This window comes from Micromesistius poutassou (assembly GCF_964030765.1).
Source record: "Micromesistius poutassou genome assembly, chromosome: 15".
Classification (NCBI taxonomy): domain Eukaryota; kingdom Metazoa; phylum Chordata; class Actinopteri; order Gadiformes; family Gadidae; genus Micromesistius; species Micromesistius poutassou.
In genome coordinates, this window is record NC_140285.1 from 8,177,215 (window position 1) to 8,196,855 (window position 19,641).

Here is a 19,641-nt window from a genome sequence, read left to right on the forward strand (position 1 = left end):
GTGTGTAAGCAGGCAAAAACGTGTGTCACACGATGAAACCGTGCAAGTTGGCAGCTCTGAAATGTATAAATCGAATTACGTGGGAGCCAGAGGGAACCAAGCTCCCAAAAAGGCAACAAAGTCAAAAAAACTGAGGGGGTCTCTCATATATCTGAAGTTGTCTGCCATATTTGGCATTGTAATTTCATCTTAAACAACGCTCATTATCCATCCCTGTGCGGTCTTACCTATTATTAAATAAAAAAAATAATAATAATTATAAAAATATATATAAATATATATAAAAACTGATTTTAAAAAGATATGAAAAAAAATATATGAAAAAATTTTTTTTTATTAAAAAAAGATATAAAAAAAATTATGAAAAAAAAATTATGAAAAAATATATATATATGAAAAAAAAATTATATAAAAAAAAATATATAAAAAATAATTATAAATTAAAAAACCTGCGCACAAATGTTTTTTTTTGGACCTGCGCGCGCATCATTTTTTTTGGACCTGCGCACGCATCTTTTTTTTGGACATGCGCATGCGCATCTTTTTTTGGACCTGCGCGCGCATCTTTTTTTTAGACATGCGCACGCGCATCTTTTTTTGGACATGGCACGCGCATCTTTTTTTGGACCTGCGCGCACATGTCCAAAAAAAGATGCGCGCGCAGGTCCAAAAAAAGATGCGCGTGCGCATGTCCAAAAAAAAGATGCACGCGCAAGTCCAAAAAAAATTATTTGTGCGCAGGCCCAATTTTTTTTAATTATTTTTTTAATTTATAAAAAAAATTTTATATAATTTTTTTTATATAATTTTTTTTTTTCATAATTTTTTTTTTAATCTAATTTTTTTTTTCATAAAAAAAATTTTTAGAAATTTTTTTTAGATATTTTTTTTTTCATATCATTTTTTTAATCATTATTTTTTTATTATTATTTTTTAACTGTCTTCTAAATTAAGGAAATTATACAGGGAAACGAATAAACCATTACACGCCACGAGTGAACTTAATAAGCGATCGAAATACTATTTTCAACCACCGCCTCTTTCCCTTGACATTTAGTTTTCACCTGACAAATGCGACCGATGTAATTAAGGCAACCCGGTCTCACAGGAATCCGTGAAATGAGTCTACGTGACGTATAGTAGGCTAGCCTATATTTTAATCAAACATCTTTAATGGTAAGAGACTGCACGGGGATGGATGAGTGTTGTTTAAGATGAAATTACAATGCCAAATATGGCAGACACCTTCAGATATGAGACCCCTCAGCTTTTTGACTTTGCCTTTTTGGAGCTCGGTTCCCTCTGGCTCCCACGTAATTCGAACACTGATTTATACATTTGCAGGGCATGTTAAATAAGTGCGGTGCAAAACCAAAGATAATACCGTTAGCATCTACAACTTGTACTTAATAAGCCTAAATTGTTGTGCTCTGTCCTGATTGGCTTAAGAGAAATAGCCACATCGTTGAGTTCTAAAACTGGACCTGGCGATTTGACATGTTCAATCTTTGGGGACTCCTTGCAACGGCATCAGCCGCCTTGCGACGACCAGTTCACACTGCTGCAACTTTTCCCCTGCGACGTCCCAAAAGAGTCTCGTTGCGTCGCGAATCTTTGGTCTGAACTGGTCTTAGGAGACAGTCTATGAGGTATCAATGATGAATTTACCTTAACATGTTCGCTGTAACTGTTGTCATTAGAATAGTTGGTTGAATAATGGACTAGGCCAACATGGACGCAAGATAACCTAATGTGCTATGATGATATTGCTTTTGATAAGGGTGATGTGTACCTTTCTCTAAATATTCTTGTTTTATATATATTTTTTTTTTAATTTAAATTTAAATATGGTATCACTATTAAAATGTGACTGTTTCTGTATACAAATGTTATATCTCCTGTACATGTTTGTATATAATCGTGATATTATAGTACCTGTGGTGTAACTTTGGTGATTTGGATACACTGTGACCCCAAACACACTCATGTGTCTTGGGGTGATTGGGTGATTGGCAGGCGAGCCTATAAAAGGCCGCTGCGCCCTGTGACGCATCACGTACAAGGAACACGGATGAAGGGCTAGACCCGAAACTTTTCCTTGTTTATGTGTCCTGTAATTGTTGTTTCGGCTTTTAAAATACTTTTGGAACTTCTCAGCCCTAGGGTGCGCTCTCCCCATTCTTCACTTGATAAACACTTAAAACATTAGTTTGCCAGCTGCTGGTCAGAGGTGACTATGGGCATCAAGAGAATTAACATGAAAAGGTTCAGTGTTAAATTTCACATGACATGTCATTCACAGCTGCTAGTCATTGATCAAAGTGTGAATTTCAAATTCAACAATATGGCCAAATATTCAGGTATAACTTGAAAAACATTCTGCAGTTACACTTATGCTAGAACAATAATCCCTGCTCAGATGCATCTAAAATACAATTTAAGACAATAAAATGTGTGATAAACACTTAAAACATTAGTTTGCCAGCTGCTGGTCAGAGATGACTATGGGCATCAAGAGAATTAACATGAAAAAGTTCTGTTAAAATTCACATAACATGTCATTCACAGCTGTCTTGACACGTATGGCTTCACAGGTCTAACTTGAAAATACATTCTGCATTAACATTTTGCTAGAACAATCAATGTAGCAATGTAGAAAAATATAAATAAAATAAATCAATGTCAAATTTCACATTGCCTTATTAGCAATAACTACATAACTTACAAATGGGTGTAACACACATTTTACAAACTTTTGAGTTATTAACCAGCAATTAGTCTGAGAACACAACACAAAACAATTATGTGAACTTGTCAAATTTCACAGCTGCTAATCAGAGCTGACTCCAAGAGGGAAAACCTGTTTCTTTATTTCACTTTTCTTTTTGCAACGTTTAGACAAGACAAAGCTTTTTCTTTAGAGATCGCACACAGAGCATTTTGGGCCATTATCCAGGAACACGTGTTTCAAAGGTGTACTTAAGGTCCTCCGGATAGGAAATATTGAGTGCATAAAGGAGGCCGAGAAGGTAGGCCATGGGAGTATCCGGAAGGTCCTTTACTACTATGGATTCCTCTAAGATGAGTGCGATGTTTTGGATCTTGGGGGATGAGGCTTCAGCCACACAGGACATACAGAATTCCCACAGTGACTCCCTTGGCAGCCACGTCATCTGGATCAGTTTCCTGTTTGAGGACATTAAGAAATATGATTTTCAATTCAAACTCACATCACATACTACATGTCTTGTAGGGAGCCAGGCATCTCAAATTGGATTGTCATATCCAATATGAAGTTGTCTGTCATTTTAGCTTTGTTGTTGAAGGACCATTCCGGTGTATACTGATCCATATCCCCGTCATTCAAGCCTATCTGGTGCTGTCCATGGGAAAAATTAGAAAATTTGTAAAGCTGACTTAATGTGGTATTCAATAACACACAAGTTTAAGTAAGCACTCCGATTGGTCAATTCCCATTCTAGAGTGTGTTTAAATGCCTGGTGAAAGAACGGACAAAAATAATGTGCCTAATTACAGAAAGTATCGCTACGCTAACTAGCTGAAACTACTTTCATGAGCCTAGTTTCCATAACAACGTTCAACTGTTACATTGTTTCACTTGCGCAGTAGGAACAAGGCGCTTTTACTATAGGAACTATTTTCTGATGGAGATGAACTCGGGCAGAAAGCTTGAATTTAGGGCAAATTAACCCACAATATGAAAACGAAGGGCGTGTCCGTGGCGTGCCGTCAAAGTTGGCCGCTTTGAATGGAATTTTCGCCCTAATTGTATTTCAACAAACTCCTCCTAGGGAATTTATCTCATCTGCTTCTACAGATTACATAAATTCGCGAACATTTTTAAAACTGCGCTTTTTTAAAACTGCGCGCAGTGATGAACGGGACCTCGTACCGGCTTGCGGCTGCGTCACGTGCGGTCCTAACATGTGCACATCTTGCCAGCCCACATGTTACGACGGCACGTGACGCGGCCGCAAGCCGGTACGAGGTCCCGTTCATCACTGTGCGCAGTTTTAATTTAGATACAGAGCTCCAGGACTCCCACCGGAGCACCCGGAGTGTTCAGTGTTCCACTGTAAACACTAGCGCATGGTACCGTGGCCACAAGCTGCTCAGGGCCACACTCCCACCCTCCACCTTGACCCGCCTCTAAAAACCAGCACATTTGTGGAGAGCTCATTGTGGGACTGGCTCGTAGTGGCTGTAACTCTGTCTCTGCACCAAGGCTGAGTTTCTTGAACGTCTTCAAATACTGTATTAGGGGCCCACTAACACCTTTATTAAAGCATCCATAAAATAGCATGCCATGGGACCTTTAAACAAATAACATTTCCTAGCATTCAGCTAATATCTCCTCATGATCCAATAGCTATGCGACCCCTGAGGGTGTTGTAAAAAAACCTCTGGTCTTCTCAGCAGCACGTAGGCTGATAACTATGAAAACTATGTAAACTACACTACCATAATTTCCCACATATAGGCCGCATCGTGGACAAACCGCAAGCCTTTAATTTATGTATTAAAAAAACAATTGTGTGCATGAGAACGGTGAGAGCACATCAAACGCACGTAGCAGCTAGGACCCGTCTTTCTTTACTGTCTCCGAGTGTGTGTCGCTGTTAAACACCTGACAATGAGCTAGTTTACCATGATAAGACCACCATATGAATCTGGAAAAAATGAATAAAGACAGGATTTGGTCTCCAATATTTCCTATGCAGGATAACTCATGTGTGTTTCCATTGAAAACAAGAAAATTCAAAGTGATCCTAAACTTTAAACCTACTCTACGTTCTGTTGGGCAAAAGCATCAACCAAGAAATTTAAACAAATAATACAAACTGAACTTCCACCATCATGCATAGCGCACATTTAAACAGATAAAAGACCAGAGAGGAGCCAGCTCAATAAAAGCATCTTCCCTCATGGTATAATCTATCTATCTATAATCTATGGTATAATTCACCCCTGTGAGATGCGTGCCAGCTCACCAGCATAACCTGCAATGTCCACAAAACCAAGGAAATGGTTCCAACCCAATGTAGAAGAGTATATCACCCTTGTAGTTATATGGCCCAGAACATTTGACTCAGACTGTAAGAAAAATAATAGCTTGTAGCCTGTAGAGGCCTAGACCTAATCACTAGTATCAAAAGAATGACCTGACAGGTGGTGAGTGATATGGCTGTGATCTAGCCCCCTAGTTCTAGCCAAAGCAGGTAGCCTCGGTCTAACATTTGCCGACAACAACCTGTATATCAAAGCAGCATCTTCCTCATGGTATAATCTAAAACCCCTGTCAAATGCGCTAGAGGGACTCACTTCACAACCAATAAGCTTTTATATAAGACAGGCAATTAACTTCCCTTCCCTCTCTCAAGCAGTCCGAGGGCGAAACAGAAATAAACTTTCAGATTTTCTACTTGTGTAGCATTTTCAATTACAGTATCTTCATTTTACAATTGTATCTCTATGCTTGTAAAATTTATATTAATGACCATTAATACTTACAAGACACTGCTTGAAAAATAGATTAGGATCTTCACGTAGGAACACAGGAAGTCCTTTCATGGCTGCTTCCTTGCCGTGTCTGGCGATGTTGGTGGTCTCAAAGAAAAAAAGAAAAAATAGAAAAATAGAAAATAGAAATAGCTCTAATAATAGCAAGACTAATTGTAATTCAACAGATTGAATTTCATCTGGGCAAAAGTATTGTTTGGTACTGTACTGTGCACACACCTCATCATCAAGCTTTCTCAGTATCTCCTTCAGGTCCTTGCCAAACTCTGCAGCTCTGAATGTTCCGAGTAGATCTTTGTTTGTAATACAGAAAAACTCCTCACAAATCTGTAAAATGCAGGAAAAAACAAATATGTACAGAGGAATAGTAAGTAAATTGGGAGAATTTGTAACCGGTCAAAAATTGTCTATAGCCATTATCATTTTTAAAAGCATTTACAGCCTCTCCAGGTTGTAGTGGGTGCCTGCTTGCGTGAATGAACGTGCGTGTGTGTATTGCGAGCATATGCGATTTCAAAGTGACAAACAAAAACTCAAAGCCGATGCATGCATCCAAAACTTAATTCAAAACCAAATCAAAAAAAAAAAAATCAAAAACAGCGTCGCTTATTCGCTTCAAATATTTTTTTTTTCTTTCAAAACTTGGGAATTAATACGGCGCGGTAAAGTATTTAAAGCGAATAAGGGACGCTGTTTGTGTTGTTTATTTGGTTTTGAACGAATAGTTTTGGACGCATGCATCGGCTTTGAGTTTGTTACTTTGAAATCGCGCGCGCACACACACACACACACACACACACACACACACACACACACACACACACACACACACACACACACACACACACACACACACACACACACACACACACACACACACACACACACACACACACACACACACACACACACTACAACCTGCCCGAGTGATGCCGCAGCGCGTTGACTAGTCCGTCCTGAGGCGTCCATAGGCTTTATGGTTTGTGTGTTTGAAAGCCGTGACACTCCTTTACCAGTTGGCCTGAAATACTCGACTTGAAGGCGGGGGGGGGGGGAAGAAAGAGGATAGCAGATTAACCAGCAGGGCGCGCACAGCGCACAGACTTGTGCGGAGGTGAACTTACAGTGAGCCGTTTGGAGAACAAAAATAAATAGGCGGTCGACTGACCGCGGCACTAGTCTCAATGTGCTATGACCAACAACTCCAAGGACCGAGCTGGTGGTCTGATCACGTGCCAAGTGCATGATGCCTGTAGTGCTAAGGCGAACTCACCGACAAGAAACGGTGTCAATTTCCAATGGATAGTGTAGCCCAGGGGTCCAAACTTTTCACCTACCATAATCTAAGATCCGAATCATCAAGCTGGGGCTAATATTCAGATCTTAGCTCCGCCGCCGGGGGGCTCCGCGGTCGGGGTTCCGCCGCCGGCCATAGGCCCGGTCAGGAATCTAGCTAAGATCTGCTAAGATCTGAATGGCCCGGTGGTTGGGGACCGCTGGTGTAGCCTATCTATGGGCAATTAAAATGCATGAAAAGGCCATGCTGTATGGATAACGCGAACACATTGGGTACCTACATCTAATAGAAAAGTATTCATCGAACCGCAGGCCTTGACTAGGCTAGTCTACATAAAAAAGACGTGTGCAACTAGCCTAGCTAAACACCGAATTGTGTTCTCATTAAACAACTTGCGATACGAGAGTCCTGGTTGCACAACGATAATAACAAATTAAGTGAACAAATGAATGATATAGTTGGTTGCATGGTTGAAACTTTTGAACAACTCTTTAGCCTAGCTAACTAGCCTAGCCTAACAACCTGTGATATGATGGGCAAAAATAACCTAACGGACACATTACATTACGAATATAGTCAACTCTGGGTCCAAACCTAACGAACACAACACACATTCAAGAGGGTCAAGATGACCCTCGAGCCCCCCTATCAGTCTGCGGAGAACACTCTGTCACAGCTAGATGGCGAGGACACACATATCACACAGAAAGACAACACAACCCGGAGGCTCAGGGACAAGAGAACCCTCGATAACCCACACAAAGTCTACCACACACACCTGGCTAGGAAAGAACTATAAGTTTCACATGCACCGGATCACGGGGTGCTCTTCTGAAGCAGAACTTCCACGGAGGCGAAGCTCCAGACGACCTCAGCGCTGTTAGGGGACGTAGAATATTCGATCTCTCACGCTTTATGAATCAGTATTACCTTTGCCACTTTACTCAATAAATCCGAGGGCCTCGTGCTGACACTTTATTACCTCTCCGTCTCATTTTATCTGGTCAAGTAACTAGGCAGACTGTTTTTCCCAACAGATACGAGAGTCCTGGTTGCACAACGATAATAACAAATTAAGTGAACAAATAAATGATATAATTGGTTGCATGGCTGAAACTTTTGAACAACTCTTTAACTATGTTATTTGGCTAAAGCCCACCACAACGTCCTTGAGATGCTAGCACTAACTGACTTAGCAAAAGCAGTTTCTAACAAAAACACTTCAGTTCAGATGTATTTCATGAAACCTAACAAGGTTATTCAAAATCACCTGATAACTAGAATTCAATATCAAAAATCGAAGTAACTTACATTTCCAAGCGTTTCAAACGTCACGAATTCCTCAATTTAAGTGAGTCTTGCTGATAGAAGAGAGCACGTTGTGGATTGTCGACAGAACGAACGGTCCGTGTACATAAGTGTATTTCGTATAATTAATTTACAGTTGTTCATGTTGTATAATGAAACAGGCCAGTTTAGGGGGTATTGCCTAATTTCATTGTCCGAAACGTGCAAAGCAATTCAGCGCGCCAAAGCGTCAGTTTGTTTCATTAACCAAGTTGTACAATGATATTTGAACAAGGAAGTCGAGAGCCGGAAACAGAGACAGCTCGCCTTCAAAGTAAAGCTCGCCTTAGAAGTAAAAGTCGTGCGTTTTGAAGCGTGAATTTAAGGAGAGCCAAACTAAATTAATAAACAAATAATAAGCCTAAATAATGAACATAATTCATAACTGTTATACAGTCATATTTCTGACACTTTCCCACAACTGATTGTGAATAAATTGCCAATGGGCGCCAACACTGGAATTATTATAGAGCGCTGTGATTCATGTATGCATGTAATGATTCATTTATATATTCATCAATTTATTCACTTGATTAAGGCTACTTGATCTGTTACTTTGGGTGAACGTTAAAGGTTATATAGTGTTGCGACCTGTGATGAGTCTGACTGGTAGAAAGAGTTGATTTACCTTGACTTTATTGCTGGCTCTGTTGTCATGACAATAACGCCACTAGCTATCCGATGTAAAAATCCTTCGAGTTTATTTACCGTTCTCTCTCTTAACTAGGCTACATAAATAAAATTAAAAATATATATTTTTGGTGGATTATCCTCTGGCCTGTATAATAACAAAATTAATGCAGTGGTAAGTAAAGAGCAATACAACAAAATCAGACACGCCATGCACCGTGTGCTTTCACAACTTTATTTGGGAGGTGACTAGCCTTTATTTAAATAGACTAATTTGTCACGTATTAAGTAGTAATAATCATTATTATTGCTTTTTCATATTTTTCAGAACTTATACATATTTACACCCTTTACGAAGGGTGAAAAGTCCATGGTTTGGGTGGGTGTCATCCCTGACAATGGATTTGGCTTTGTTTAGGCAGCGGTCATGGTATGTGTTGATGTGTTGTGGATGGGGGGGGGGGTGGAGTAGACAGCTAATAGTCCTCTCCACTTTGTAGTTTAGGCTTCAGGACCTGTAATAATAAACCTACAGATTCATAACAACAATTATCTGCAATAAAACTTATTTCACTCCTCAGTACATGTGAATGAGGCTTTGACATTCAACACTCACCGACATGATGGACTTTCAGTCTTCCTTCTTCTCAACCGCAACCGGAACAGGTATGCTAAAACAGTATTGTGGGCGGGGCTGGACCTTTCTAGGCAGGGCTGGTCGTCCAGCCACGCCTTCCCGCAAGCCGCAGCTGTTAGCTTCTCTAGCAGGAAGCAGTGTAGTGTAGCAGGAAGCAGTGCAGTGTAGCAGGAAGCAGTAACATTATATGCTATTTATGCATTATACGCCTGTCTGATAAGTTACATAAGGGACTAGTCATTTAAATCAATAATGTATATTCACATGTGCATAATGTGCCTAGAGCTTATAATATGCATATATCAGACATTTTACATTAGAGCTATTAATTTAAATAAATAATGTATAGTCCCATATGCCTTATATGCTTGGTATTATATGCCTTTATCTGATATTTTACATGTGGCACTATTCATTTATATTAACAATGTATAATTTTCTGAATAGTTCGAAAGCAAATAACAAATGCATAGCCAGCCAAGCCATGTAAATGTTTTGCTCTTCACAATAAATGAAATCCTTAAAGCTGTATATTTATCTTATTAACGAAAAGGAAACCTAGCATAATTTAAGAACACCTGTATATTCAGATACATAAAACATTAAACAGGATTGCCAAAATGTTAACTGTACCAGTATTAGGTGTCAGTGGCCCATCTGGCCACCCCTAAGAAACACTTTTAAGGGTGCCAGCATCTGTAATTCTACGCCATCTGTCCCAGAGACTACTACTGTCCAGACGACAGCTTGTTTCTCTGACCTACTAAGATAAAATAAGATAAGATAGTACTTGATCCAGGTGCTGAAAGTACAGGACAGTATAATTAAAGAGATACACATAGAATAAACTAGAATAAAACTACATAGGGAGCTGTTTCAGGCACAACGTGGGGAGGAGACCTCGGGGAACACCCAGAACTAGGTGGAGAGATTATATCTCAACACTGGCCTGGGAACGCCTCGGGTCGAGGTCAGAACTGGTCAATGTCGCCCGGGAAAGGGAAGTCTGGGGCCCCCTGCTGGAGCTGCTGCCCCAGCGACCCAACCCCGGAAAAGCGGATTGAAGATGAGATGAGAGATGACGTAAAACTACATATATAAGATATGTCTTTATATAGACAATAAGATAACTAGAAATGTAGGGCGCAGTGTTAACTGTTGACAGTTGATGTTATATTGAAACTATCCACTACTGACCATCACACATGAAGGTTGCATTATTATCTGAACTAAAATGCTTTGTATCATCCAAGCACAGTTTAACCCAGTGAAATACTTTATTGTGAGGTATTGCTGAATGTTTTTGCTCACCATAATCCTCTCAGTAACACAACATGTTTATTATCACTCAAATATGACACACATTTTAATTTTATCCACCTGCGTAGTAATATGTATTATATAAGAAGAATTATATTATTACATTATATCATAACATTTTGATTACATCAACACTGAAACAAAGGGGAGAATTTGAAATACAACCAACCGCCTACCTCACCAAAGTGTGTCATTGACCATCACTGACCCCTACGATGAAAATGTATTTTTATTGATACATTGAACAAAGATTTAAACTAACACTATACATCTTCATAATGTGGGCTAGAAAGTGTGTCAGCTTTGGTACAGATGGCTCTTGTTGGGAAATGGTCTTTAAATGATTGATGACACAGGTCCAAATAACAAAATAGACGTGGTTTGTAGTGTAATAAATGTATTTTACACCTATGCATATTTTCCTGGGCTGGTAGTTTAATATTCTGCATATAAAGTGTGCTAGGTATAAATAAGTAGGAATGTTAATCCTCTGCATCCCCTGTTTGTGAAGCTTAATGATACACAGCTGTGTTTAAGTTGATGCCATTTATTCAGGTGATTATATTCACCTCATTTTCAGGTGAGTACAGCCGAACCCTTTAGAGAATAATAAATAGAAGCCATCAATGGCCATAAAATGCTTGAATTATAGGCATCCTCAACTCTTACCAGTATAAGATACATGTAAGACAATGAAAGATAAGTGACAGGAGTAATAAATTACACAACAAGTAAGATAAATAAAGATAAAAAAGAGAAGGATAAATAAAATAAGATAATAAAATATGAATAGTCAAAAGCACTGTTATTAAAATAGGATTGTGCAGGTATAGTGCAATAACGTAAGGGGTAATAGTAGAAAACTCAAAACGAGGATATGGATAAAACTATGCTGAGGGTTTTAATTTACTATCCCAGCCAGATACTAGACCAGCCAGAACAATAGGTTGTTGAATATATATTGATTCTCATGCACCTTGTAAATTGAATCCCAGTGCACCATATTACCTACACTGTGACTCTGAGACCTCAATATTAACACAAAAAAAATAAAACATTTGACAAAATCTGAAAGCAGCTGCTTTGTCATCTGCATATTAAGGCTACAATTAAGGCTGACCATCTGGAAAACTTCTGCTGTTCACTGATGGAACCTTTTTATGTTTTATTTCCCACCCCCCCTCCACCCAACTTGCATTCATATACATGGCCTGAGCCTCACCCAAGAGGGAGATGAATAAGATGAATAAGAATGAGTAAAACTGTGGATGTTTCATTTTCACTTTTTTAATCCCCCATTCACTTTATATTCCAAAGAAGTCTTTCAACCGTGTAAAATGTGCGCCAAGAAATTTGTTTTGATGCATAATGACTTAGGGACTAGCGCATTTGTCATACAAGGCTCTTCAGATGAAGATATCAGTTGCCAAGACAAGTCACCTATTACAACTTTAATATTTCTATGATTTAAATGATGCAGCCAAAGGGAATAGGTCAATAGTTCTGCAGTGTGGAGTGTGGAACCACCAGATGATTAGTGATTGATTGCATGTGGTGGAGAGACTAAGAGGACAATCGATCCGAGTTTTGGTTCAACGGTTTATCTTTTCAATTAAAGCTGAAATTCTGCCATTATTAGAGTTAATGGGCAGGTCTAATGGAACCTCCCTGTCTCCTATAGCTCCACACATCCACTTCAGCAACTACGTCTGCCATCAAAATACTCCATTCTCTCCATTCCCTCTCTCTGGTCCATGAAGTAGCAACCTTCGTTCAGAAGTGAGACATCCTTTCCTTTGTGACTATTCAGAGACGTGCATTAATTCCTCTGATCCGCTGTCACGAGTCAGTTTTAATTAACCTTGAATAATTCCAACCACCACTTATGTGGAAACGACCCAATGTTTATTCACTGTTCATCCCGCAACACAATAACCCTAATCCCCCAGCACCCTTGGCATATCGGTGGCCGGGCGGATGTGGGCAGCGTTTTAAGTGTGATAGATGGAGTTTAGATTCAGGCTGCCGCCGTTGCAGCCTCCCCAACTTTACCCCAGAGAAGCTGTGATGAGCCTCAGCTACAATATCACTGTTTAGCCTGGATGCTATGGCACCACGGGCTGTTAACACAAATCCAGATAGGTTTTATTTAGTGTTTTTTCTTGTTCACTCACACTTGTATTTTTGCCTTGTTACTTGTTATTGTTGCAATTGAAAAGAGATAGCAGTTTACATAAATACATATACATTAAGTATGTGTCTATATTCAGATGCCGTGGAGAGAGGTGGTGAGTAAACAGCAGCACAGTGAAGAGGAGGCCTTTCGTCTCTTATTGCAGACGCCGAGGCAATGTTTCAATCTCCTTTCTGATTAACAGTAGGCCTGTCTATAGCTCTGGATTTATCAAACATCAAATAGATGTTAACCCAGCAGCACAAATGCTTTTAGACAGGCAGACAGACAGACAGGCAGGCAAACAGACAGACAGACAGACAGACAGACAGACAGACAGGCAGACCGTCAGACAGCCAGACAGGCAGGTGGGCATGACTACAATAAAATGTTGTTATTGAAATTAATTTTGTATCAGTGTCAAGTATATCTAAATTCAGGAAAAGAGCTAGTGGTGTGGCAGAGAGTGTGTATGAATTGAGTGTATCCTGAATTATGTATTGTCCCTTGCTGTTTAGCTTAATAAAGAAGAAGCCAAGAAAAATATTATCAAGGAAAACATTTTCAAGTGTACCATTATTATTTTATTTTGGACTCATTTCTTCTCTTTAATCCTTACCTGCATGTATAAAATAACATACACCCGATGGAATCTTTATTTCTCTTTGATTCTCATTCAAACCCTTGGGTCAAAACATCCTCCTTTTGAAAGTTGTTTTGTTAGTTGAGCCCTACCTCCTGCTCCTCCACCTTTTCTACCCCATCTCTACCTCCAGCTCCTCCACCTCTACCCCATCTCTACCTCCTGCTCCACCACCTCTACCCCATCTCTACAACCAGCTCCACCACCTTCTCTACCCCATCTCTACAACCAGCTTACCTCCAGCTCCATCACCAGGCAATTCTACATCCATTTATTTACACCCATCTCTACCCCCAGTCCTACTCCCAGCTCTAACACCAGCTCTCCAGCTCTCCAGAAAAACACATAGGCCTTACAATAGGATGTCATTACATGTGCAACAAGATTCTGTTACACTTGACATACCAAAAATGTGTTTTCAGAGCACAATCCCTCCAACATTGAGCTTCACAAACTGAAAGTCATTGTTGCATTCAGATGAAGCTGCCAGTCAGTGGACCCTCCTGTTCCCAGGGAGCCCTGCAGCTTCCTGAGCCCTGAAGCTGTTTAAACAGCAGTGAAGGCCCTCCCACTGCAGAATAAATGAGAGTCAATTATACCTCAGTCAGACACTGAGAAAAAACATTGGACATGTTGTCCATTATTCATTATTCCTTTTACTTCTTTTGTCTTCTAGTCTGGCGTGTGATAGAGATATGGGGCATGGAAGTTGATACCTGTGACAGTTCCACCAAAACATTTGTTTAATTAGTTTGGTGTACTAGGAATGTTTATTTAATCCCACCCTCAGCACAGATATCCAGGAAGAGCACGGAGTGTAGGTGTACCTCAAATATGATCAGTATTCAGAGCGAATGATACACCTTGTTATATTGTTCTTCCATGGTAATAGATTGGTAAACAGGGAGCCAAATTAAAACACAATCTCTCTCAAGCTTGTTTAATACTGGGTGACTCATTCATTCATTGTATCATACTGCAATCAACAGTCATCTGGCTCCTAAAAATAAGAAAAGACGTAAAACAATATGGCTTATGAAAGAACTGTAAATCAAAGGTTAAAACCACCAGTCTGCCATCTATTTACATACAGTAGATGTGTGCAAGTGTGACTGTGTGTGTGTGTGTGTGTGTGTGTGTGTGTGTGTGTGTGTGTGTGTGTGTGTGTGTGTGTGTGTGTGTGTGTGTGTGTGTGTGTGTACATATATGTCTGCATATATGAGTGTGTAGGTGAGCATGCCCAGACTAATTGTAATCCTCTCTGTGAATGGGTGATTATCCCAATCTGTAGCCTATATTCAGAGTGTGGAGAAAGTAGCCAGAGGGAGGACTGGTCCTGAAGGCTTTAGACTTAACCAACGACGAGGGAAAAGAGGCAAAAGCATGGAAAAGAAAAACAACCGTAAGTAAATATTTTATATAGAGTTTGATACGATAGCTGCTGAGATAAGGCATATTTTAAAATGATACTTTGGGAAATTCACTTCAAGTTTTAATACGTTTTACTTACTTTTACTCAATTGGGAATTGGGCAGTGCATCCGGGGGGTTGCAAATTCTTCTTGTGGAAAGTTAATATCTGTTACATCCATTATTGATTTGTACATAGTCGTTAGATATAATTAGGTGTATTCAATATATGTGTATAATGTTCACATATTATACACAATACAATGTGTATTGTGTATAATGTTTATGTGTTGTTATATTTTCCAGGTGTAACTGAAGCAACTTTAACCATAATTATACTATAAAAAGAGTAAAATACAACCAGATTCTGTAATAGTCCCACGAGGCAGATTAGCCTTAATAAACTATAATACCCCCCCTGACTCTCTCTACAACTTTCTCCCCCTCTCCCTCTCTCTTACCCCCTTTAACCTCCCCCATCCTCTCGCTCGCCACTCCCTCACTTCCTCTCTCTCCCTGAACCGCCATTCACTCTCCCCCCCCCCTCCCTCCCTCCCTCCCGCCCTCTTTCTCTCCTCTCCCTCCCCCATCCCTCCCCTCTCCCTCCCTCCCTCCCTCCCTCCCTCTCCCTTACCCCACTCACCCCCCAGTCCAGTTCTCCATCCGGGGCTACGAGGTGTCAGACCGGTGTGACGTGCTGGCGCTGCTGTCCAACGGCGTGCTGGAGCATGTGTACCCAGCCTTCTTCCGGAGCCTGGCCTACCCGGACCACGTGGGTGTGGCGCTGAGCGTGTGCATGGCTGGCTACGTGCTGGGCGGCAGCTCCTACCTGCAGGCACTGCTGTTCGGCGGGGCCTGGGCTGGCCTGCTCTACTACTGCTGCCACCAGGTCCACCAGGGCTACCTGCAGCGGCGGCTGGAGGCCGCCCGGGGCGAGGCCGGCCTCCTGGACGGGAACGGCCTCTGGGTGGCCGAGACGGAGGTGGGAGGGCGGACCCGGGTGGTGGGGGTGGTGGCGGTGCGGGGGGTGAAAGGAGACATGGGGGGGTCCGGTGGAAGGGGCGAGGACCGGACCGGAGAAGAGGAGGAGGAGGAGGGGGAGGAGCACTACGGCGAGTTGTCCCTCATGGTCGTGTCGTACGGTTGTCGGCGCAGGGGCCTGGGGTCGCTGCTGGCGCTGAAGGCCCTGGAGACCTGTGAGGGCCGCGGGTACACGCGCCTGCTGGTGGACAGCAGCTCCCCACAGGCGGCCGCCAACACCATGTACCGAAAGATGGGCTTTGTCCAGACGGCGTCCCACTGTGAGACGCACGCCAACCGCTGGATCTCGATGCTGGCCAGAGTGCACGTGTTGACACTGGAGAAGCTGTTGTAGGGGTGAACGGACAGGGGGAACTCTACACGAGACACAGCCATCACTGTGAGGTTAACACCGTTGCTGGTTTTCTTAACCACACGTTTTCTGTTAAATGTACTGGAAGCACCTTGCAATGCAAACAACCACACCAATAAAAGCAAGAGTAAACACAAACGTTTGAATTGTTTTCCGAGATCATTTATGAATTATGAAGGCTCAATGGCTGTGCATGTATTTGTATCATAAGCAATATTACCAATACAACTGTTGTTTTTAATGTAAAATAAGAACAAAAAAAAGTGTATAAATGTATATGAATAACAAAATGATGTAGAGTGATTTGGAAACACCAAAACCTAAGCTTCTTTCCAGAGCATAGTTGAAATCCTTTGCCTGGGAGGAATTAATGCCAGCTGACTTTTAAGACCACAATACTCTTTGCTTAAAATACCGAGGAAAATGCAATAGACCCGGGACACAGAGAGGTTTAAAATTCTTTGGAGCTAAAGGAGCTGTGTGTAGCGCACAAGAGAGAGGATGAGGACCTCAGAGCACCACATGGGTCAGCTTGTGTAACGACAGACCCACATTATCCATACCTAATATAGAGTGAGGTTACAACATTGAATACACTTAATATGAATACTATTAAAAACAATCTATTTCAAAGGATCACACATGATGTTTGTGTGTGTGTGTGTGTGTGTGTGTGTGTGTGTGTGTGTGTGTGTGTGTGTGTGTGTGTGTGTGTGTGTGTGTGTGTCACTAGTGCATGTGTGTGTGTGTGTGTGTGTGTGTGTGTGTGTGTGTGTGTGTGTGTCTTCCAGATTTCCTTAACAACATTCCCTCACACTACATTGTAATTCTCTGAAAGAGGGGACTTAAAGAGCATCTAACAGTCTTGTCATCGTTGTCACACAGGACCTTCTCCTGCCCCGGTGGTCACTAACGATACACTCGCGTCAAACTTACTGCACTCTTTTCTGACACAGGCCGGCAGGTGGAAAGCTGCCGACTTTTAAAAGTAATGTATGGCGGATTCCCCTTAACATCACGCTATCAGGGGCGTCCAGGTGTGGATCATCCCTGCTGGGGGGTTTCAGAGCTGAATTAGGCTGGTGGCCAGACAGCAGGTGGTGGATTGGTTGCCTCAACGATGTGTTGTCATTGCCTTGAAAATTACCATAGGCCTCAAGGTAATGGCAGGGGGCTTGTAAGTCTCCCCATGCAGGCCTGCGTGTTTGCATCTCTCTCTCTCTCTCTCTCTCTCTCTCTCTCTCTCTCTCTCTCTCTCTCTCTCTCTCTCTCTCTCTCTCTCTCTCTCTCTCTCTCTCTCTCTCTCTCTCTCTCTCTCTCTCTCTCTCTCTCTCTCACACACACAAATGGCCACCCACCTACAGGTCTATTCATTCTTTAGAGAATAACATGTTGTTTTTCAGAATACATAATCAATGACTATGGGAGATTTTCTCAAAGACATCCCCTGTCTTATTGAACTTCTCTGTTTAAGACAGCACTTGGCCATATGGAATATGAAATAATTGCCAATGAAGGCAAAGAGCCTATGCATTTGTAGCTGGTCTAGTATTGTCAATTTGCTGTACTTTTTTGAACATGACTGAAAGTAGATTCTGCACTTAATCAGCACATATCAGTGCAGTCCATTATTGGCTTCAAGGCCAAGACATGACAGCTTTTATCGAAGAACAGAATGAACAAAAGAATATACCACTGGTACACTCTGCAGTGTCATCCAATGGAATGCAGGACTGTTGGATTCCACCAATTACAGCCAACCACTTATGTTAAAAAAGAACTAATTTGCATTGGACAAAGCATTAAAAGTAATTAGATTTTATTAGATAATGCCAGAAGGACAAAACAAGCTGCCTTATATGACGTTGCAGTCTTGCAATGTTTTAAATGATTTGTGTACATTGTTAAACACTAGTCTCATGTGTCATTATATTTAAATGCTGGCAGAGGATAACGTAAGCCTCCATGTTGGGGATATTGTTTCATTAGTGAGGAGATGCCTCTTGGCTGAGTGACAGCAACAGTGTAAGACGGCTGTTGGGATTTGGGGGCGTCAATTAATGCAAAAAAATACTAAAAAGTATCACAGATGTTGTCATTTTTATTGTCACCATGATGTGGGGCTTATCAGTTTATGTATTTATTTGTTTTCTGCTTCCTAATGTCTCTAACAAGGGAGCAATGCTTTACATATTTGTAACTGACAACTTTTTAAATTACTTTTTGGTTCTCTGAAAATAATTGTGTTCCTTTCAAAGAATGCCAGGCCTAAATATATCTGAAACATTGACACTCTGGGCTTATAACAGTTTGTTTTGCATTTGATTAATCAAATGCATCCAATAAGTGATGGAGTTACAGTAATTGGCCTAGGTAAAATTTCTGCATTATGATTAAAAACAAGAAAATGTTCTGCTTTCTGATTGTGACTGGAAAACTTTATGATTGGAGCCTGAACACTGGAATGGACTTTGTTTTAAAGGATGGATATTGAAATGGGGCTGCAGTTGGTTACAGGCATACAGTCCCTGACCCAGTACATTGGTTATTTGCATGATTGATTCCATCAAATAATCCATAGTGGATATTATCACTTACCCTATATTGCACAAGTTTGCTGTCCAAGTAAACATTTATGTTTGAATGTATTTCACGCATGCATTTCACACAGCATCTGTAAATGTGATGGTACATTTGCAAATCCATTTGTCAGCGGATTAACTCAAATCAAGGGTTGATTTGTTGTGTCTGTTCAACTTATTCAAGTTGAACAGACAAGTTGAACAGTGTGTGTGTGTGTGTGTGTGTGTGTGTGTGTGTGTGTGTGTGTGTGTGTGTGTGTGTGTGTGAGAGTGAGACACAGAGAGCGACTGAGAAAGAGAGACAGAGACAGAGACAGAGAGACTAGGTGATGGAGACACAGAGAGAGACACAGAGCCAGAGACAGAGACAGGGACAGAGATTAGGTGAAAGAGACAGAGACAGAGACCGAACTCTAAGTTGGCCCTAAATGGTCGAGACACTGGCAATACAGAAGTTCCCATAAAAGACTGAACAGGTGCAGACACAGGAAATGCCACAATTTCTCCCAACAAAACATTTCTCAGGGGATAGTGAGCCATTGGGAGAGAATGACAAAGGAACACATTTATAGAGATTGTGCATCTTGTCTGCACCCTCACTCTAGCCCCCGCGTCTGGCGAGGGGGAGCCTCGCCTCCAAAATGTGGGCCACTCAACCCTAGTGGGAAC

General features: G+C 41.2%; 2 protein-coding genes across 4 annotated transcripts; one reads left to right on the forward strand and one right to left on the reverse strand.

Moving 5' to 3' along the window:
- Window positions 1-960: 960 nt before the first annotated feature.
- Window positions 961-8,397, reverse strand: LOC311360046 (uncharacterized protein). Of its 3 annotated transcripts, XM_084480123.1 has the most exons (5): window positions 8,150-8,397; window positions 6,460-6,575; window positions 5,761-5,868; window positions 5,533-5,628; window positions 961-3,186 (listed from the first exon to the last, which is right to left on the reverse strand). In XM_084480123.1, exons 2-5 carry the CDS (start codon window positions 6,508-6,510, stop codon window positions 3,118-3,120), a joined length of 324 nt encoding a protein of 107 aa, XP_084336249.1. In that variant the 5' UTR covers window positions 6,511-6,575; window positions 8,150-8,397; the 3' UTR covers window positions 961-3,117. The 3 variants fall into 3 exon arrangements, 1 of the variants encoding a protein (XP_084336249.1); XR_014638347.1 differs by lacking the exon at window positions 6,460-6,575; XR_014638348.1 differs by lacking the exon at window positions 6,460-6,575 and having other exon boundaries at window positions 5,533-5,868.
- Window positions 8,398-14,971: 6,574 nt separating this feature from the next.
- Window positions 14,972-16,372, forward strand: LOC311359771 (putative N-acetyltransferase family 8 member 5; the record flags this gene model as incomplete). Its single annotated transcript, XM_084479812.1, has 2 exons — window positions 14,972-14,990; window positions 15,648-16,372. 2 exons carry the CDS (start codon window positions 14,972-14,974, stop codon window positions 16,370-16,372), a joined length of 744 nt encoding a protein of 247 aa, XP_084335938.1.
- Between the last annotated feature and the right edge of the window lie 3,269 nt (window positions 16,373-19,641).